Source organism: Vicia villosa, linkage group LG6, assembly GCF_029867415.1.
Source record: "Vicia villosa cultivar HV-30 ecotype Madison, WI linkage group LG6, Vvil1.0, whole genome shotgun sequence".
In the NCBI taxonomy this organism is placed as follows: Eukaryota; Viridiplantae; Streptophyta; class Magnoliopsida; order Fabales; family Fabaceae; genus Vicia; species Vicia villosa.
Window position 1 is genome coordinate 163,138,770 of NC_081185.1, and position 23,207 is coordinate 163,161,976.

A 23,207-nucleotide genomic window follows, 5' to 3' on the forward strand; every position below is an offset into this window, starting at 1 on the left:
TAACTGCACCCTAAATTAGGGATGGAATCATCTTTTTTTATATGATACAGACTATTTCTTATCTTTTGTGTCTAAAATGATTATTTTATAAAATAATACTCTATTCATCCTTTATTATAAATAAATTACTTTTTATATTTATCAAATAATATTTTTGTTGAAGTATCAAGTCATTAAATATATTCATTATTTAACAAATTTTAAAAGGAATCTTTTTACAATAAAGAATTAAAGGGAGTATTTCTTATTTTTTTTACCTAAAAGGTAAATAGTTTATGAATTATTTTACAAAAATAGAATATTATAAAATTTAATTTAAAAATGAATTATAAAAAAAAATCATTTTCCTATAAGAATAATAAGAAAAACAAAAGAAGGGCCACAACCCCATTTTCTGTGTCACTAGCAACAGAGTAGACCCAACAACTAGCCTTTTTCAAAGTTGAGAATTTCCAAGATTCTCTTCTTCTTTTATCATACACTTTTTTCATCTCTAACCTCAACTTTCATCACAAAAACTATGGCACTTATCTTCTTCCACTACAAAATTTTCTTTTTTTCTTTACTTTCTCTTCTTTCCATCACCTTCACTTCTTCCCATATCATACCCAAATTTCCTTCTCCACTTATTCATCCAGAGCAACAGATAAACTCTGCCTCTGTCCAAAATGGTCTTTACGAAACAAAATTCTTCACACAAACACTTGACCACTTCAATTATAATCCACAAAGCTATCAAACTTTTCAACAAAGGTATCTCATCAATGATACCTATTGGGGTGGTGCAAAAAAGAAAGCTCCAATCTTTGTCTACACTGGAAATGAAGGTCACATTGATTGGTTCACTCAAAACACTGGATTCATGTTTGAAAAAGCACCTTACTTCAATGCCCTTTTGGTTTTCATTGAGGTAAACCTTCTAACTTCAAAATTTAAATATTAATCGTAAATTGAATAACTAATGTATCTGAATTCTGAATAATATATAAATGTGATACACCACGCGATTTTAATGTAAATGTTTGTCTTCTGTTTATGAATAACTAATATATCTGAACAATATATAGACCTGATACACTGCACGATTTTAATGTAAATATTTGTTTTATGTTTCGAATAACTGATGTAATTAAATAATATATAGATACATGCGATTTTAATGTATATGATTTTAATGTATATGTTTGTCTCGTGTATTGAAAATTGAAATGCAGCATAGATTCTATGGAAAATCAATACCATTCGGAGGGAAAAAGGAAGTTGCATATGCAAATAGCACAACACTTGGATTTCTGAGTTCTGCACAAGCTTTGGCTGATTATGCAACTCTCATAATTGATTTGAAGAAGAATTTGTCAGCAACTGAGTCCCCTGTTGTCGTCTTTGGAGGATCCTATGGAGGAAGTATAATAAATTTATTTTTTTTAAATAATTTTGAAAATTTTTTCTCTCTTTAATTTAAACTATAGTCTAAAATGAAAATATGTTATTATTTTTTATTTTTGTAGTGTTGGCTGCTTGGTTCAGGATAAAGTATCCACACGTTGCAATTGGAGCTTTATCATCATCAGCTCCAATTCTTCAATTTACGGGTTTGGTTTCACCATATAATTTCGACAACATTGTCACACAGGACTTTAAGGTTTCGTTAAATAACTAATGTTTTATTATATTGTCGATTCCTAATAATAAAATATCTATCACGTGGACTCACGTGGTGTGTATGTATTATTACAGAGTGAGAGTGAGAATTGTTACAAACAAATAAAAGGGTCATGGAAGTTGATAGAAAAAACAGCCAAAAAACATGGAGGATTAGAATTATTAAGGAAAACATTCAGAATATGCAAGTGAGTCTTATTTAATTATTATTATTATTATTAATTGAATTATTTAATATTATTGATATAATTAATTTAATATTGTTTTTGTATAAGTATAGTAATTATATTGGAGTAGATGCTTTGGAAGGTTGGTTACAGACAGCTTGGGTTTATACGGCAATGACAGATTATCCAACACCAACCAATTTTCTAAATCCATTGCCAGCATATCCAGTCAAAAAGGTGCAAATTTTAAAGTCATAAATTAATTAATTAATTAATTAATTAGTAATGTTTTTTCTATTTTTGTGGTTAATTTTATTTGATGTCGTGAGGCTAATAAATTAGTATAAATATAATTAATATTTGTGTGCGCGAGTGTTTGTTAGGTGGGTTTGGAAATTAAGCACCTTTAAATGTGTGAAGATGGAGTGTGTTTTAAGTTTTCATGATAATGACAATGAAGTGTGTGTTTAAGATTTTCTAAAATATAAAATCAACTCGAGTCAAAAGAAAAAACAAAAACGATCCGTCTAAAGTGGGTTAGTAACATGTTTATATTAGTTTAATGTGATAAATTAAAGATTCATCGATATTGCTAGATTCAAACTTTAAACCTTGGGTTATTGAATTTTAGAAGTCAATCGAACTAGGATAAAACAATAAGATATTTTATTGATGATTTAAAAGTTAATTTTATAGTAATAGTTTTAATTAAATAATATTCTTTCTATTCCCTATATTATTAGTAAAATTTGTTTTTTTTTTAATTTATTGTATGAGTGATGTATCTATCTTTTATATTGTCTAGATACATGAATAGTTTAATAAATCTAAAATGAAATAGAATGAAAATGAATCAAGTTAAATTGGATGAAGTATAATGAAATTAAGCAGATTTAAGAAATTTATTTTATTTTATGAATATCTTGAGATCGAACAAAGTCATTTTCTAATTTCGTCCTAATTGAAATATAAAAAAATTGTGGTAAGTAATAAATTATAATGAAATTTATATGGTGTTTTAAGTTTTTTTAAATTTTGTGTAGGTCAATTAGAGTTCAATCATGACAAAACAGTTAAAGATTTTATTTAATTATACTTTAATATGATAAATATTTTATGAAACTCTATTTAAATATAATTTTAAAAAAAATTGAATCTTGGACGATAATTCATCTTATTCACCCTCAAAGATGACTATGTTACTTCATTGAAGTACATTCAATTTGATTTTTCATCTCATATCACATCAACTTAAACAAAGTTTTGTAGAAGTCAAATACTCTGATTACTTTTATATGTTTAATTTTTTTTAATAGAATTGATTTTAATTTTATAATAAACTCTAAATCAAAGTCAAAATTTAGAATTTTCTTCTATAAAATATGATTTTTTTTTTTTTTGTATGATAGTTATATTAACTAATTTAATTAAAATACTAGTAAATAATGATTGGTTTGAAAATGAAGTGGATATTTTGTGTATAATAATTGGTCTGAAAGCACTATGAAGTGTGATTGATAGAATTTGTTTGTTTGTTGGAGAGAATAATTGAAATTTGGTGGAATTGATTCAGATGTGTGAGGCTATTGACAGTTCAAAGAGAGAAAAGGATAGGCTAGGCAAGTTGTATGAGGCTGCAAATATCTATTACAACTATAGTGGCAATGCTAAGTGCTTCAATTTAAATGATCATTCTGATCCTCATGGTCTTGCACAATGGCAATGGCAGGTATTCAACTCTTGTCCCCCTAACTTTTTTTGTATGTTCTAAATTAAACATATAAGTTATTTAATAAATTTCAATAGAACTGTCTTTAGGTTTCAGAGGTTCTGTACATTAACTGCACTTTAACCAAAGTCAAATAAATAAGAATTCTATTTAAATGTGATTTAAGTATGATAATTTTATTAATTTTATTTAATTGTGATATTGAGTCTTATGCGGTAATATTATCATAAAAGTATAGTATAATATGAGCACTAAATATTTCTATGACAAATTTTAAATTTTATGCGATAATGTTGTCATAAGAGTATAATATAATACAAATTTTAAGTTAATATTGTTATAAAAAATTTATTTAGTTATAAGGTTTAATCATAACTATGTACAATTTAATATCTAAAAATATGAGCGTTAAAGATGTCAAATTATAAAAAATGGAAAGATATCATTAAAATTTTACAATTAAATGTATTTGAGCGAAAGTATGTTTAAGAAGAATGTTTTTTTTTTGTTTTTATAAAAAAAAATATAAAAAAAACAATTCAAACCAATCAACTGAGAAAACTTATAAATAAAAAATTAAAGGGCCTGAACAAACAACCTAAGACAAGAGACATCCATGGGAGTTTACTATAATCACAATATTGAGATTGTAAGACAACTAGAACTAAGCATAAGAACCATCATTCTCTAACTACTTACAAGAACATACCAGTACTAGAGAGGATTGAAACACTCAATCAACTATCGAATTATGAAGAAAATAGGATTTTAAAGTCAATTAAAAAAAAGAATAAGATTAGGCGGTAAATCTCACGTACTGGTCGAGAAAATACTCTTGTCTTGAAGTCCTTTAACTTATAGGATTTCTTGAAAAAATAATGACAATCTGTGATTTTTGGATAGATCATACAAATAAGTGTCAAACTTTTAGAAGCTTATCCCCTAGCCTTATACAACCCACCTAATTTAGCGAACATCTCAAAGAGTGTAAAAAGTTCAGAACTAGATACCACCCCTAACCACTTAAAGATTATATACCTCACCTCCACAACCATCTCACAAGTAACAAGCAAATGAGAGAGGTTACTCAACAAGGCCACCACACAAGCCACATGAACTAGCTACTAGTTTAAGAAGGATCCAACACTTAATCACAATCTCTCTAAATGAGAACTTATCCAGTAAGAGTTGTCAAGAAAAACAATAATTTTCGATAAAGCCTAACTAGCCCAAACCAAAGGTAGAGCAAACTCTACCATAGACGAAATTGCCCATAATCCCATATTCGACTCAAGAAGAGTCTTACAAATATATGCTACATGTAGTTATCATGAGACTTATGATGCCACCACAAACAGTCACTTATAGAAGAGAAAATAGTTCCTCAGACAACCTGAATATGAACTCCAAAACTACCACCAACCTAAGGATCATCCCCGCTGTAAAACCTAATAGAGAAATTGTATTCGACATAGTAGAAGCAATGCAGAAATTAGTGGCTTTACCCCTGGCCCCTAGAGGAAACCACATGTCCATCATACCTAACGAATAAGATATTACACCTTAGGCCAGAGGCCTTTGAGAGAAATCTTCAACGCTATTTTCCAAGTAATGACAGGTTAATTAGGCGGAGGTCGCAAACCCCCAAGTCTCTTAAGTTTACAAACATCATACCTCCTAATCCAAGAGATCTTCCCCACAAAAACCTCACATGAATCCTCACTATTCTTCTCCACATCTTTACAGACATCTTCAAGAAAGACAAATAGAAGACAATGATAGAATTTAAAATTGGATTAAGGAGGACCATCCTACCTCCTCAGCTAACGGGTCAGGATCCTCTCCATTTTTCTCTTTCTCCATTTTCTCTATTATTATAGTTTTGTATGTAAATAACACGTATTTTCATGACATGTGACATTTATTTCACATTTATTTAATTTTATATACCCAAAACTATAGTAATGGAGTCTTCCATTTCTTTTAAGAAATGGAGAGGATCTCAATCCTCAGCTAACATATATATGCCTTCAAAAAAGAAGTCTAGACGAGATCAACGACACCGGAGGCTTCTAAATCTTCTCTATACAATGGTTAACACCCACTAGAGAAAAAAAATACTTGAAGGAAATAAATTAACCATTATGGTGAAAAAAAAGTAATTAGCTAAATTCAAAAAGAGTAAGGCCACATTAACACGCGTAAGACAACTGTAACAAAATTAACACAGAATCTCACAACCAACTTTTAGCAAAATTCTTAACTAAATTATTTTTAAGAATGTGCGACAACTTTACATAACAAATAATATTAAACAAATTGATAGTTGAACCGGTTTATTTCAGATAATTGTTAAAAGAGTTAGAAGAACTCATATTTAATGTTATTAATAAAAATTATTAAGATAACAATTATTAGTGTACATTTACTTTAATTTTCTATGCAAGAAAAAGTTAACATTTCGCATCCTTTGAGAAAAATAATTAATCCATTTAATTTTTTTAAGATAATAGAAAATATATATATATATATATATATATATATATATATATATATATATATATATATATATATATATATATATATATATATATATATATATATATATATATATATATATATATATATACTCTTTAAATTAATCCCATAAAAATGTATATTTTATATGGTGTAATTTAATTGGTTATATACAGATTTTATATTCAATATGTACAAATTATATCTGAATACTTAAAAAAAAAAAAACAAATCTTAATAATATTCTTCTACAAAACTCAAAATTATTTTATTAAACCTAAGATAAAATTATCTTAATTAATTTCTTTTTTATACAGGCTTGTACAGAGATGGTAATGCCAATGGCCTCAAACAACGCAAGTATTTTCTCTGAATATGAATGGTCATTCGAAGATTTTTCTACATCCTGCAAAAATGAGTACGAAATATTGCCAAGACCCAATTGGATTACATCAGAATTTGGTGGTCATGTGGGTTATCATTTTTAATTTCATATAAATAAATTTTCAATATTTTCATGCTTGCAATAATTCAGATGTTCAATGTTATAAATATTTATCTTATATTATATGCAGGATATTGAGATAGTTTTAAAAAGATCTTCTGGTAACATCATATTTTTTAATGGTTTAAGAGACCCTTGGAGTGGTGGAGGGTAAATTCTTATTATCTTTTCTATTATTATTATTATTATTATTATTATTATTATTATTATTATTATTATTATTCACTATATGTTAAAATTGGTTATTACAATTTCTCATTCTACTATACTAACTATGGATGTGTTTGGTTGCAGAGTGTTGAAGAATATAACAAAATCTATAGTTGCTATAGTTGCCAAAGAAGGTTAGCTGAATAATTTGTATTTTTTTCATTTTGTATGTTTATGTATTTTTATAATTAATGTGTGTTGTGTTTGTGTGGGTAGGAGCTCATCATGTGGATCTAAGGTACTCAACTAAGGAAGATCCAAAGTGGCTTAAAGACATAAGGAAGCAAGAGGTAGAGATCATAGCAAGTTGGATCAAACAATACTATCAAGACATAGCTAAGATATAATGGTTGAGAAATGAAACAATAATAATAACAAGTGATTCAATCATTAGTTTAAAAGAGAAATTCATCCTTTGAATTATTAAGATGAAGATACATTTATAGTAGGGATTCATAGCAGTTAGTTATTGGGGGTTCATGAAAAATTAACTAAATCAAAATACTTAAGTTGAGAAAGTTAATCATAATTACACTTAAAATTAAGTTCGGATTGATCAGTTGGTGGTTTATCGATTTAAATGGTTCTTATGGTTGGGTTCAATCAATTTGGACCATTTTTGGGCCAATTTTAAGTTTTTTAAAGTGACAAATTTTTGGTCAATTTTTTATAGTGGTCTAATAAAAAAATTCAATATTTTCTAATAATTATATCAAGTGAGTTCAGAATTTTTAACTCAAAAAGTTATTTTTCATACTTATTAAAAATGAAACAGCTAAAAACTCATCTCATAGTGATACTTATCACACCATTACATTTCATATAAATACAAAACAAAAAGAGATGAAACTTCAGCATTGGGAAGACTCTCACCAAATGAACTAGCCTCAATAAGTCTAGTAGATGGTCCAAATTCATGTTGTTGGTCATATATATCCTTGTACAACTTTGAATAGTTAAAATAACTTCTTATATATCACAACAATGTAATCATAAACAAATACAAGCTCAATACCATACATATTAATAAAACACCACTCTATATATCAAAAAAACACAGGCTCAATACCATACGTACTAGTAAATTAACTTGTCGATATTTTCAATCTCCCCCAATATTTGTCATACTTCAACTTCATATCAAATCCCATTGAAGTTTAAATTGTTTCTAAAATCTTGGATGATCTTGTCATCTCATAGTGGACAAAAACTAGTTGGTGGAATGAATTATGAAGGGGTACTTGTTGCAACGAAGAAAATTCTTTAGTAGCATCATGGAATTTTTTTTAAAAAGCTTACAAGAAACCTGCCATTGTCCTATGAAATAACACTACGGGTACCATCCTACTCAAAAAACTCCAAATTGTCAAAATCTTCACCTTCCAATTTCTCAAATGTTGTCTGAAACCTTTCAATTTATTCTAGAAAACTTAATACACTCTTTAACTACGCAAATCTTTGGGGTGATAACCTCACAAACCTAACAATATTTCTAATGGTAGAAATAGATAAATTATTTTGTTTTAAACCATCACGAACCACACGATTTAGAATGTGGGTACACCATCGAAGATGGAATAAAGATCCAACCATCCATATTATCAATCATCTTCTTTAAATAAGTTACAACTACAACATTAGATGTCTTGTGAGCCTTTATATGACACAAATATTGTTTGTGACAATGTTTGCATGCAACAAATGGTTTGGTTTCATTAGAAAGTCTAATAAATTGATCCCAGGCAGAAGAGGATTTCCTAGGACCATCGATTTTAGGTTTTCTCTTTATTCCAATTAGAGGAAGCCCAACAACAAGAACTTTAGTGGCAACAACATCAATTTCAGCTTTTGGTTTTTTCTTTTTTCTAAGTAAAGGAAACAAGAACTTCAGAGGCGGCAATATTTATTGCAACAATTGATTTTCTCTTCTTTCCAAGTAGAGGAATCCCAAGAACAAGAACTTTAGTGGCACCAACACTCTCTCTCGAACACTCGTTCTCTCGTTGGATGAAATACATGCGGGTCTCTCACTTTATAAAATGGGTCACACATAAAGTGGTAGAAGATACTTGTATTTTACTCAGTAAAATAATAAATGTTATTTTGAACAAGTAACCTCAAGCACTAGAGGTGGATGAATTGTGGTATTTAAAATTCATGATTAATTTGAACCTTTCTCTATTAAGATCGTATTAGTAAATTTTAAGTGAGTAATCACAATGGAAACAAAATATAGAAAGGTAAATTGTAGAAATAAACAGATAAAGTTAGAAAGAATGCACCTGATATTTATACAGGTTTGGTCGAACATTGTGCTAGTCCTGTCCCAAGAGATCTCCATGAGATTTTCACTATAGAGTTTGAGCGTTTAACAAGTTATGCCCACGAACCTTATTACAATTTGATCTTGAGATTTTTACGGGCTTATCTCCAACCAAAAAACAGTTTTTACCCCCAGGCTATGCTAACGAACCAATTAGAGATTTACGAGTGATCTCATTGACCAAAACAAAGTTTTATCTGACAAAGCTTAATAAACCAATAACATAGATTTTACCACAGGTTGTTCTCAAGAACTAAGAACTCAATATATTAAAGTTGTTACACCTTCAAGAATTTAAACAATCAGCACGACCGCTTACAAAAGTTATCTTCCTCGCAAATAAATATTCACTCAAAAGCACTCAGGCAACCGCAAATGGAAAAATATGATTTTCAAGGAGAGGAAGAAATATAAATTCCAAATAATTATGAAATCAATGGAAAATGGCGTGGTTTGAAGCGAGGAAGACCCTCCCTTAGATAGTAATTGGAAATTCCAAGAAAGAAAATGACTCATGGGCCAAATTTATCATCTAATCAATTAGAAATATGCTCTAAGCGACTACACAACTAAATTTTAATCAACTGTAAATCCCATTTAGGAAGGTTATGATATATAGCCATTTCAAAACTTAAATGTGTTATCTTTTCTAAAACTTAAATGTCCTAACCGATTAGATTTATGAAAAGTCTTGCTCTTCATTACCCATGCACTATGCAATAGAATAAAACATGTACATAAGAGGAATGCAAGGTAAAAATACTGTAAAAATTAAATGATGTGAGAATGTCATTTTTATGTGGGAATATGAGAATGAATCTGAACCATTAAATTTTAAAATAAATGGTAGAAATTTGTGTCATTCTTTTTCTCTCTCCTCCATCATTTAACACAGAATCTCATAGCAAACTTTTAGCAAAATTCTTAACTACTAAATTATTTTTAAGAATGTGACAACTTTACATAACAAATAATATTAAACAAATTGATAGTTGAACCGGTTTATTTCAGATAATTGTTAAAAGAGTTAGAAGAACTCATTTAAATATTATTAATAAAAATTATTAAGATAACAAATAATTATTAGTCTACATTTACTTTAATTTCATATGCAAGAAAAAAAGTTAACATTTCAAATCCTTTGAAAAAAATATTTAATCCATTTAAATTTTTTAAGATAATAGAAAATACATATACAACTCTTTAAATTAATCCCATAAAAATGTATATTTTATATAGTGTAATTTAATTGGTTATATACAGATTTTATATTCGATATGTACAAATTATATCTGAATACTTTAAAAAAAACAAATCTTAATAAAATATTCTCTTACAAAACTCAAAATTATTTTATTAAACCAGAGATAAAATTATCCTAATCAATTTCTTTTGAATAAAGGCTTGTACAGAGATGGTAATGCCAATGGCCTCAAACAATGCAAGTATTTTTTCTGAATATGAGTGGTCATTCGAAGACTTTTCTACATCCTGGAAAAATGAGTACGAAATATTGCCAAGACCCAATTGGATTACATCAGAATTTGGTGGTCATGTAGGTTATCATTTTTAATTTCATATAAATAAATTTTCAATATTTTCATGCTTGCAATAATTCAAATATTCAATGTTATAAATATTTATCTATTATATATTATATGCAGGATATTGAGATAGTTTTGAAAAGATCTTCGGGTAACATCATATTTTTTAATGGACTAAGAGACCCTTGGAGTGGTGGAGGGTAAATTCTTATTATCTTTTCTATTATTATTATTATTATTATTATTATTATTATTATTATTATTATTATTATTATTATTATTATTATTATTATTATTATTATTATTATTATTATTATTATTATTATTATTATTATTATTATTATTATTATTATTATTATTATTATTATTATTATTATTATTATTATTATTATTATTATTATTATTATTATTATTATTATTATTATTATTATTATTATTATTATTATTATTATTATTATTATTATTATTATTATTATTATTATTATTATTATTATTATTATTATTATTATTATTATTATTATTATTATTATTATTATTATTATTATTATTATTATTATTATTATTATTATTATTATTATTATTATTATTATTATTATTATTATTATTATTATTATTATTATTATTATTATTATTATTATTATTATTATTATTATTATTATTATTATTATTATTATTATTATTATTATTATTATTATTATTATTATTATTATTATTATTATTATTATTATTATTATTATTATTATTATTATTATTATTATTATTATTATTATTATTATTATTATTATTATTATTATTATTATTATTATTATTATTATTATTATTATTATTATTATTATTATTATTATTATTATTATTATTATTATTATTATTATTATTATTATTATTATTATTATTATTATTATTATTATTATTATTATTATTATTATTATTATTATTATTATTATTATTATTATTATTATTATTATTATTATTATTATTATTATTATTATTATTATTATTATTATTATTATTATTATTATTATTATTATTATTATTATTATTATTATTATTATTATTATTATTATTATTATTATTATTATTATTATTATTATTATTATTATTATTATTATTATTATTATTATTATTATTATTATTATTATTATTATTATTATTATTATTATTATTATTATTATTATTATTATTATTATTATTATTATTATTATTATTATTATTATTATTATTATTATTATTATTATTATTATTATTATTATTATTATTATTATTATTATTATTATTATTATTATTATTATTATTATTATTATTATTATTATTATTATTATTATTATTATTATTATTATTATTATTATTATTATTATTATTATTATTATTATTATTATTATTATTATTATTATTATTATTATTATTATTATTATTATTATTATTATTATTATTATTATTATTATTATTATTATTATTATTATTATTATTATTATTATTATTATTATTATTATTATTATTATTATTATTATTATTATTATTATTATTATTATTATTATTATTATTATTATTATTATTATTATTATTATTATTATTATTATTATTATTATTATTATTATTATTATTATTATTATTATTATTATTTATTATTATTATTATTATTATTATTATTATTATTATTATTATTATTATTATTATTATTATTATTATTATTATTATTATTATTATTATTATTATTATTATTATTATTATTATTATTATTATTATTATTATTATTATTATTATTATTATTATTATTATTATTATTATTATTATTATTATTATTATTATTATTATTATTATTATTATTATTATTATTATTATTATTATTATTATTATTATTATTATTATTATTATTATTATTATTATTATTATTATTATTATTATTATTATTATTATTATTATTATTATTATTATTATTATTATTATTATTATTATTATTATTATTATTATTATTATTATTATTATTATTATTATTATTATTATTATTATTATTATTGTTGTTGTGAAAAACGATACCAATAACAAAGTATAATAGGGAATTATAGGGGAGAAGAAGAACACAATAATTGGTTATAACCGTTATTCTTTTACTTTCTCTTAAAACAAGATTACAAGTTTACAAGAATAACAAATAACCTCTCTCACCCTAAATTAGGATTTGCAGCTTAGCAATGATGAGAGACTAGTATGCTATTTATAATAAAACCTAACATACTAACTAATGAGCTTTTTCCACAAGGCCCATTACACAAGTCAACTTAATAAACAAGCTAACTTAACAAATTAGGGTTTAAACACTAAAACCTAATTTAACATGCTAACAACCCTAGCATCTTCGACACAAGCATGTGAACAACCTTCGACTTCATGCTTAACCCTGTCGAACCAAGAAGCTACCCTTCGGCCATACTAGAGTTCGATCCAAAATCTCACAAATCTCCACCTTGGATCTAACTCTACAACATCAAGGGAACAAACTAGCTTTCTTCATGCAGCTTTATCAGCTGCATACAGTGGAAAAACTTGCAACTCGGCAATGTCTTGGTGATCATATCAGCAGCATTGTCTTCAGTCGAAACCTTCAGCACTTGGACTTCTCCACGCTCGATTACTCCTCTGACGAAATGCAGCCTCACATCAATGTGCTTAGTTCGCTCATGATAGGCTGAATTCTTCGACAGGTGTATTGCACTCTGACTATCACATTTAACAGTGATACTTCGACCTTGAAGTTTCAGCTCCTTTGCAAAACCTTCAAGCCACAATGCTTCTTTCACAGCTTCAGTGAGAGCAATATATTCCGCTTCAGTGGTTGATAGAACAACAACCTTCTGAAGAGTTGCTTTCCAACTAATTGCTGTGCCAAACATAGTGAAAACATATCCAGAAATAGACTTTCTAGAATCCATACAACCTGCATAATCAGAGTCGACATATCCTTCTATTACTGCTTTACTATCTTCACCCAGGGCTCCACCATAAATTAGGACTCTATTCAGAGACCCATTTATGTACCTTAAAATCCACTTCAATGCTTGCCAGTGAGCCTTTCCAGGATTCGCCATGTACCTGCTTACAAGACTGACTGCGTAAGCTATGTCGGGTCTAGTACAGACCATAGCATACATCAAAGAACCAACTATATTAGCATATGGGATGCTATTCATATAGGCTATTTCGACATCAGTACTGGGACACTGATCAACACTCAGCTTGAATTGAGGGTTTGTTGGAGTCACAACTGGCTTCGAATTCGACATACCAAACTTTTCAAGAATCTTCCGTAGATATGCCTCTTGAGATAGACATAACTTCGACTTCTTTCTATCTCTTCGAATGTCAATTCCAAGAATCCTGGAAGCAGCTCCCAGATCCTTCATATCGAACTCCTTATTGAGTTCAGCCTTCACCCTCATCACATCTTCGACACTGTTGCTTGCTATGAGAATATCATCCACATAAAGCAACAAAATAACAAATGAATTACCAGGTCGAAATCTGAAGTAAACACAGTGGTCGAACTGACTTCTAATGAAACTTATGCGTGCCATGAACTTGTCGAATCTCCTATTCCACTGTCGAGGAGATTGTTTCAGACCATACAAAGATCTCTTTAACTTGCACACATAATCTTCCTTCCCCTTTTCGACATACCCTTCAGGTTGCCTCATCAGGATCGTTTCATCTAGATCACCATACAAGAACGCAGTCTTCACATCCATCTGTTCCAGTTCAAGATCGAACTGTGCCACCATGGCAAGCAACATTCGAATGGACCTATGCTTCACAACAGGAGAAAACACATCATTGAAGTCGACACCTTCTTTCTGAGTGAAACCCCTTGCAACTAACCTTGCCTTGTATCTTTTCGACGTCACTCCTTCAATTCTTTCCTTAACTTTGAAAATCCATTTACAGCTGACTAACATTGCCCCAACAGGTTTCTTGATCAGTTCCCAAGTATGATTATCATGAAGAGATTTCATCTCATCATCCATGGCTTTCAGCCATTCAATCTTATTTCGACTCCTCATAACTTCCTTATAGTCTCTAGGTTCTTCGTCTAGAACCTCACTTGCAGAGATTAAGGCATAAGCTATAAGATCTGCATATCCAAGTCTCTGAGGTGGCTTGATGACTCTTCTCGACCTATCTCTCGACAATAGGTAGTCCTCGTCAGTTTCCTCAACTTCAGCATCTTCTGCTTCTTCTTCGACTTCATCTGGGATATGCAATTCAGCATCAACATGCTCCACCTCAACAGGAATCTCTACCTGTTCCAGCTCTTCGTCAGATGTTTCTGTACTTCGACCAACATCATCAGTTTTCTTAAAAGCCATTTCAACTTCATTGAAAACTACATCTCGACTGGTGATACACCTCCTGTGACCTGGTGTCATACCCCAAATTTGTCCTACCCCTTTACTTCTAACTGGCTTAGGCTTTACATTCATGTACATACATCACCTAGGTCATAATCCATACCCATGCATGCATATCATTGGTATCAATCCAAGGCTAGCAAGAAAAAGTTCAATTACAAAGAAGTTTGATCAGAGAATAAGAAAACTAAGGTACAATCATGTGGCTCTATGTTCATTGAAGTCCTCTTGCATTGGGGTGTCTCTCTGCTTCAAATCAGGGCATTGATTGAGGAGTGCAAGCTTGCAAATCGTCTGGTTCTTTAAATAAGGGTTTCTTTGACCAAAGTCAACCAGTTGACTTTCTGGTCAACATTTGATCAGGAATGGACTCTACATGTGGAAAAATTCTCATACTGACTGTGTGGATGTGTTTGTGTAACTGGATCTGATTGGAAGAGATTTAGTCGGGAATTCCATCAATAGCCGGAAGAATCGGAACAGTTGACTTTTGGGTCAAAATCGGGAAAATTATTCAAATATTGACTTTTGGTGGAAAATTAATCAAGAAAAGTCGAAGAATGGATAAAATCGGGAGTTCGGCAAAAAGTTGGAAAAATAGTAAAAAGACAAGTTTCCAACAATTAGAAAAAATTTTGGAGCTTTAAATCTTGTTGAGCAACCTACTTCAGCACTAGATTACACGTGGCAAATGGCATTTTTTGAAGAAAATTCCAACATCAAAGTTGTTCCTCTCATGGAGGAGAACAACTTTGTAGTTGGACACTTTTTCATTTGATTCTTGGTTGAAGAATTATTGAAGTTCTAAGTTGAAGTTTTTCACTGGGATCAAGTTACAAAGCTGGGCGGATTTCAGGGCATACGTGAAGCATTTCATCAAACATGTGGTGTGCTATATTCAAAGCCAATTCCAAGGCAATTCAGGAACCCTAAAAACGAAAACTAGGTATGCATCTACTCTACGCCATGTCCTCTACCCATTGAAGCAAGAATCATGTCAATTGAATGAGTGTGGAAAAAATTACGAGCCCTCAAAGTAGTGATCACACAAAACATCTCGTGGCATAAGGTTGGGTCAGAATCCCAAGGCACACGCATGCATTTGATCAAACACATGGTGTGCTGACTTTGAAGCCAATTCTAGAAGTCTACAAATTTCCATTGAAGACAATCTTGGTGCCAAACTCTCCTTTGCCATGCCCTGTTTCTAACAAGCCATGGATGGCGACCATTGAACATATAGGGACCAGGATACGAAGACTCAAAGTCATGCCCCGGTCTAGTCACGCCTTTGCCAAGGTCATAGGCCAAAGTCAAGTCACGCGTGCGGCCTAGGTCCACCGTGTGTCACCGTGTTTCAGGCAATTCTCCTCCATGCTCCAGGCATCATTTTGAAATCTTCCAAACACCACTCCTCTTCCATGCCATCCCATCTTTATGTTGAGCTTAAGTTTGAAAAGAATGGTGACTTAAGAGAGGTGATATAAGCACACAAAGTCAGTACCATGGACATGTAACTCTTGGCATGGAAAAGGAGTAAGCCATGCAAGAATCTTACACGTAAAACATTACTGCAAATCCTAACTTGTTCATTAAGCTCCAGGGAAATATCAGCTACAGCAACACAACACAACTCCCATACACTCCCATGCACTCTATATAAGATCACTCCACCTCACTCTCCTAAGACATTCATTTTCTTACACTCCTTCATTTTTCTCAAAAAAAGCTCTCTCCTCACTTTACTCTCCATCTCTCTCGGATCTCTCTCTACCCTCACTCATCTTCTCCACTCTCTCTCTTCTTCTTCTCACTCTCCAACAAACTCAACAACCTCTAACCGAATCCACCACCTACAAACCCCAACCGTAACAAACTCTAACCACCGTGACAACCACCATCATCCACCATCAACCTTCGTTCATCAACTCCCTCACACTTCCATTTTCATCTTCACTCTCTCTTCTCCCCACTCCATTCTCTCTCATCTTTCCCTCCCAACAAACTTAACAAACTCGTAACAACTTTCTACCACCACCATAACTAACCTTCAACACCACCGTCCTCCATTAATCTTCATCTTCTTCATCACCATGCAAGAACCACCACGACAACAACACACTATCTTCATCTTCTTCTAACAACCTGTAACAAAGTTTCTTCGCAAATCACCTTAATCACCATCAACCTCTAACTACCTCTAACGTGAACTTCAACCGAATCTCGTAACCACCACAACAACTTTCATCTCATCATTCAGCTTCAACTCTCTTTTACGCTTCATCACTGAGTTTATTTCTCAGTTAAGGATCAACATCGAGGAATTAACATCAAGAATCGGTAACACCAGTTGGAAGCATCGATCATAAGAGTTTTCCTTTAAGCTTCAAATCCAAGGTTCTCAGGTGAGTCACCTTGATCTTGCTGGGCCTATCATAGCATTCACGACTAGGAGTATGTAGCTGTGTGCATTTGTGTTGTTATTTGTTGTATATGTGTGAGTGTCTTACAAGATTTCAGTTAGCTTCAGATGCATGATTGTTAGCTCTTACTTCATGGCGTCTGATATTGTATGTAAGCTCTGCGCGTAAAGACAATCTAAGTGATGTGTAAGTCTTTGATTTTGGTGAAGTTCATAAGAGTTAGGGCATTGAGTCGGTGTTCGTTGTGTATGATAGAGAAAGATTTAGAGGAAAACGATGCCGGATTCGTGTTCATTAGAGAAAACCGAGTGGGAAAGTGGTCCCCCTTTTAATTCTGAGTGGGTCGACGGCGGCGCTTCGCCGGAGAAGACGACCGGAGCTAGGCTCCGGCGTCTGTGTCTTTTGCATGGGGCTGCTTCCGTTTGGTGAGGTGGCGCACTGCAATTCGTTGTGTTTTCCATTATATTGATGCTTTTATCCTTGCTACAATGATTAGATGATGAGGTGTGGGTTTGCCATTGGTCCATCTGTGTTTTTCGTCTTATCTGACTTAACATTCTTGTGACCAATTGATTTCATGTGGATACTATATGTGAGTCACGTTGCATAATAAACAAACCTTGATAAAACACTTGCTGTGAATAAAATAGTGCATATGCTAAATGAAAAATGGAGTAAAAATGAAACAACAATGAATTAAACCTGGGCCACGCTGCGTTATGGGCCTAAGGCCAAACCGTATTTACACCACCCAGTCATGAGGCCCAGCGCACAACTTGGCTTGATTTAGTTCATTTCCTGATTACTGCAACACCCCCAGTTCTATGCAGATGTAGATTTTGCTTTCAATGTTGTTTCCCCCATAACTTTTGACTCATTGACCAATTTTCCACTAAAAAAAAAAAACCAATAAAAATTTGTTTTAGATATTTTAGGGTGTGTAAATAATTGTCACGATTTTTGTTATTTTTTCTAATTGTTTTTGGTCCTTTTAATAAACTTTTTTCTTTACAATATGTTTGAAATTTCTTTGTTTTTAATACTTCCTTGTAAATAAACTTGCTAATAGACTTAGGGATTAATTTTAGTCCCGATTCTTTTTCCATAGACTTAATTGATGTATGTGTGCTTGCGAATATCATTTACTTGTTGTAGTTCTCAATTTTATTCGCCGTATATTGATTTTCTTCCACCCATTCCGTGTATAGTTTTTTCCTTTAATGAGGTATATAGTTCTTTTATCATTTTCGATTTCCTTGTATAGACAAATTAGACTAGAATTTAGAGATAGTTCCCTTCTTTCATTCTTTTCTTTTCAACTTTTAAAATACTTAATAAAATACCGACAGGGATCATACCGTTACTATATTTCATAGTAGGAAAGAAATGATTGGGGCGTAGGCCCCGATGTATGTTCTTTTCTACTTAACGGAGAAGAAATGATTGAGGTGTGAGACCTCAGTGTATTTCTTAACCGTTATTTAGAGAAACGATTGTGGCGTAGGCCTCGATGTGCATTCTCTAAATATTCATAAAAAAAACTTCTTTTTGTATTCCCTTTACTTAGCGGAGAAGAAATGATTGAGGTGTGAGGCCTCGATATATTTCTTAACCGCTATTTAGAGAAACGATTGTGGCGTAGGCCTCGATGTGCGTTCTCTAAATATGCAAAACAAAACTCTTTTTGGTATGATCTAAGTCACAAATTAAATCCCCTAAAAAAACACCAACCAAAAACACTTCAAAAAACCTAATAAATGTTCAGACTTAAAACAAAAGTAAGGAAGTGATGCGAGACCTTGTAGTGGGTTCTCGTCATCATGGAATTACCCTTAAAAGACACAAACCAATCTCTTTTTCTTCTTTCTAAGGGCAAGTTATCTCCGCTCCATTGCATCCTAGGCTGTCCCCTTGTGCAAGAGCGTGAGCGTTAACGCCGCCCAACTAAAAAACACAAAAACAAACAGAAAATCGTGAGCCGAGCTACGGTAACTCTGATTCCTGAAAAGGATACGTAGGCAGCGGGGTAGGGCCCGTGCGAGTACAATTCTTTATTTTCCCTACATTTTGCATTCATTTCGCATTTAGACATAGACATAGTTATACACCCTTTAGATAGAAACAAACATAGGTGGATACCATCGAGTACGATGGGCGCGAGGGGTGCTAATACCTTCCCCTCGCGTAACCGACTCCCGTACCCTGATTCTCTGGTCGCAAGACCCTGTTCCTTCCTTTGTTAGGTTTTCTGATATTCCTTTCCCTTAGGGGATAAATATATTGGTGGCGACTCTGTTCATTTTTCGCGAGCGTGCGACACCTGGCTCTAGGCACCATAGCCTATAAGCTTTGACTCCTTCAGGGTATCCCATGAACATGCATTTCAGAGCTCTAGGTTCGACCTTGTCTTGCCTAATGTGAGCATAGGCTACACAGCCAAATACTCTCAGTTTGTCGAGATCTGGTGGATGTCCCGACCAAACTTCTTCAGGTGTCTTCATATCTAACGCTGTCGAAGGACATCTGTTTATCAGATATGTTGCTGTCGAAACAGCCTCAGCCCAGAACACCTTTGTTAACCCCGCACTAGTCAACATGCATCTGACTCTCTCCAAAATAGTTCGATTAAACCTTTCAGCCAAACCATTTTGCTGTGGAGTACCTGCAGTAGTTCTATGCCTTGCAATACCAGAGGCAGCACAAAAACTGTCGAATGCCTCATTGCAAAATTCAAGGCCATTGTCGGTTCTCAACCTCTTGACCTTTCTGCCAGTCTGATTTTCAACCAGAGTCTTCCAACTTTTGAAATTCTCAAAAGTTTCATCCTTAGTCTTCTGGATGAATACCCATAATTTTCTGGAATAATCATCTACTATGGATAGAAAATACCTTGCTCCTGAATGTGATGGACACCTTGCAGGCCCCCAAAGATCAGCATGGATGTAATCAAGGGATCCATGTGTTCTTTGTTTGCCTTTGTTGAACTTCACTCTGCAAGATTTTCCAAGTACACATGGTTCACAAAACTTCAGCTTTTCGACTTTGTCTCCACCAAGCAGATTTTGTTTCCCTAATTCGACCAGACCCCTTTCACTGACATGGCCCAATCTCATGTGCCAGATTTCTGTTTTCGACAAAGGTTTCGTGGATGCAAAATTTGTCGAACCACTTACAACTTCAGCCTCAAGGGTATACAAGCCTTGTTTCTTCACGCCTCTCAAGACTTCCTTCGAACCTTTCATGACTCTTAGGATACTTTTCTCTCCTTGGAAAACATATCCTTTCTTGTCGAATTCACCAAGAGAAAGCAGATTTCTCTTCAAATCAGGAACATACCTGACTTCAGTCAACAACCTTATTGACTCATCATGGAGCTTGAATCTCACAGATCCAACACCTGCAATCTTGCAAGCTTTGTTGTTTCCCAGCAATACTGATCCACCATCTTGATCACATAATTCCTCGAACAAGTCTTTGTTTGGAGTCATGTGCCAAGTGCACCCTGAATCCATAACCCACTCTCTTCTCGAGTCACTGCTTGAAACTACAAGAACATCAGATGATTCAAAATCATCTTGAACAATGGCTGCATTGCCATTATCCTTACCTCCATGATCTTTCAGGCGTTCAGGGCACACCTTTCTTGTGTGACCCTCCTTCTTACAATGATAGCATCGAATGCCAGATGCTTCGCCACTGTAAGACTTCGACTGGCTTTTGCCTTTCTTCTTGTCGAACTTACCATCCTTTCGTAAGAGTTTTCCTTTAACGGCCAAACCTTCGCCAACAGTCGAAGGTTTATGCTCCTTTCGTTCATTCAAGTCCTTAGAGTACAAGGCTGATTGAACTTCTTCAAACGTCAGGGACTCCCTTCCATACAAGAGAGTTTCTTTGAAGTGAGCATGTGATCGAGGCAAAGAACACAATAGTAACAGCGCTTGATCTTCATCATCGATCTTCACATCAATATTTTCAAGATCAAGAATCAGCTTGTTGAACATATCCAACTGCTCAGCCAATACTTTGTCTTCAATCATCTTGAATGAATACAAAGCTTGCTTCAGGTAGAGTCGATTTACCAGCGATTTGGTCATATACAAACTTTCAAGTTTCACCCATAACCCTGATGCCGTCGTCTCCTTTGATACCTGTCGGAGAACCTTATCACCAAGGCTCAACAAAATTGCGCTGTGTGCTTTCTCGATCATAGTTGTCTTCTCCGCTGCCGTTAATGCAGCATTCATGGCTGCCTCTCCCTTCAACGCTTCCAAACAACCCTGCTGAACCAGTAGGGCTTTCATCTTCAAGCGCCACAGACCGAAATCATTCACTCCGGTGAATTTTTCAATCTCATACTTTGTTGACGGCATCTTCTCCACGCTCACCGCACCAATTTGTTGTGAAAAACGATACCAATAACAAAGTATAATAGGGAATTATAGGGGAGAAGAAGAACACAATAATTGGTTATAACCGTTATTCTTTTACTTTCTCTTAAAACAAGATTACAAGTTTACAAGAATAACAAATAACCTCTCTCACCCTAAATTAGGATTTGCAGCTTAGCAATGATGAGAGACTAGTATGCTATTTATAATAAAACCTAACATACTAACTAATGAGCTTTTTCCACAAGGCCCATTACACAAGTCAACTTAATAAACAAGCTAACTTAACAAATTAGGGTTTAAACACTAAAACCTAATTTAACATGCTAACAACCCTAGCATCTTCGACACAAGCATGTGAACAACCTTCGACTTCATGCTTAACCCTGTCGAACCAAGAAGCTACCCTTCGGCCATACTAGAGTTCGATCCAAAATCTCACAATTATTATTATTATTATTATTATTATTATTATTATTATTATTATTATTATTATTATTATTATTATTATTATTATTCACTATATGTTAAAATTGGTTATTACAATTTCTCATTCTACTATACTAACTATGGATGTGTTTGGTTGCAGAGTGTTGAAGAATATAACAAAATCTATAGTTGCTATAGTTGCAAAAGAAGGTTAACTGAATAATTTGCATTTTTTTTCTTCATTTTTTATGTTTATGTATTTTTATAATTAATGTGTGTTGTGTTTGTGTGGGTAGGAGCTCATCATGTGGATCTAAGGTACTCAACTAAGGAAGATCCAAAGTGGCTTAAAGACATAAGGAAGCAAGAGGTAGAGATCATAGCAAGTTGGATCAAACAATACTATCAAGACATAGCTAAGATATAATGTGAAATTAAGGAATGCTTTTAATCTTTAGAGAAATTAATGACAGAAAAAAAAATAACACATAATCTCCACCATTTATTTTAAAATTTAATAGTTCAGATTCATTCTTATGAAATCTCCATTATTTATTTTTATATATGAACATGATCAAATGACACCAAGGTGTCAAACTTAGTAACATGACACCTCCGATAATTCTTTACGGCATATTCGTTTAACAAAATCAACAGTTGGATTGAAAGTTAATATCATATAGATTATGTCCAAAAAATTTAATACTGATCAGAAATTATTTGATATGTTAAAGAAAATGATCAAAATTAGCAGTTTTGTTAAAGTTTTGTAAGACGTTGGTTTTTATACATCTCGTTGACATATCAAATGATTTTTTATTGATGTTAAATTTTATGGACATGATCTATATGATGTTAGCTTTCAATCCAACAGTAGATTTTGTTAAACAAATATACGGTAAAGAGTTAT

General features: G+C 31.0%; 1 protein-coding gene across 2 annotated transcripts; it reads left to right on the plus strand.

Moving 5' to 3' along the window:
- The first annotated feature begins 393 nt into the window (after positions 1-393).
- LOC131610939 (uncharacterized) lies at positions 394-22,769 on the plus strand. 2 transcript variants are annotated; one of them, XM_058883035.1, is made up of 10 exons: positions 394-910; positions 1,215-1,404; positions 1,509-1,642; positions 1,738-1,850; positions 1,943-2,066; positions 3,403-3,558; positions 10,516-10,668; positions 10,778-10,857; positions 22,458-22,507; positions 22,594-22,769. In XM_058883035.1, exons 1-10 carry the CDS (start codon positions 521-523, stop codon positions 22,722-22,724), a joined length of 1,521 nt encoding a protein of 506 aa, XP_058739018.1. In that variant the 5' UTR covers positions 394-520; the 3' UTR covers positions 22,725-22,769. The 2 variants fall into 2 exon arrangements, with proteins under 2 accessions (XP_058739018.1, XP_058739017.1); XM_058883034.1 differs by lacking the exons at positions 10,516-10,668; positions 10,778-10,857; positions 22,458-22,507; positions 22,594-22,769 and adding exons at positions 6,393-6,545; positions 6,651-6,730; positions 6,875-6,924; positions 7,007-7,255.
- The last annotated feature ends 438 nt before the right edge of the window (positions 22,770-23,207 follow it).

Coding starts and splice junctions, on each gene's coding strand:
- LOC131610939 (XM_058883035.1), top strand. CDS start 521: ATGGCACTTATCTTCTTCCACTACAAAATTTTCTTTTTTTCTTTACTT. Junction 1,643..1,737: donor TTGTCACACAGGACTTTAAG/GTTTCGTTAAAT, acceptor GTATTATTACAG/AGTGAGAGTGAGAATTGTTA. Junction 10,858..22,457: donor GACCCTTGGAGTGGTGGAGG/GTAAATTCTTAT, acceptor GTTTGGTTGCAG/AGTGTTGAAGAATATAACAA.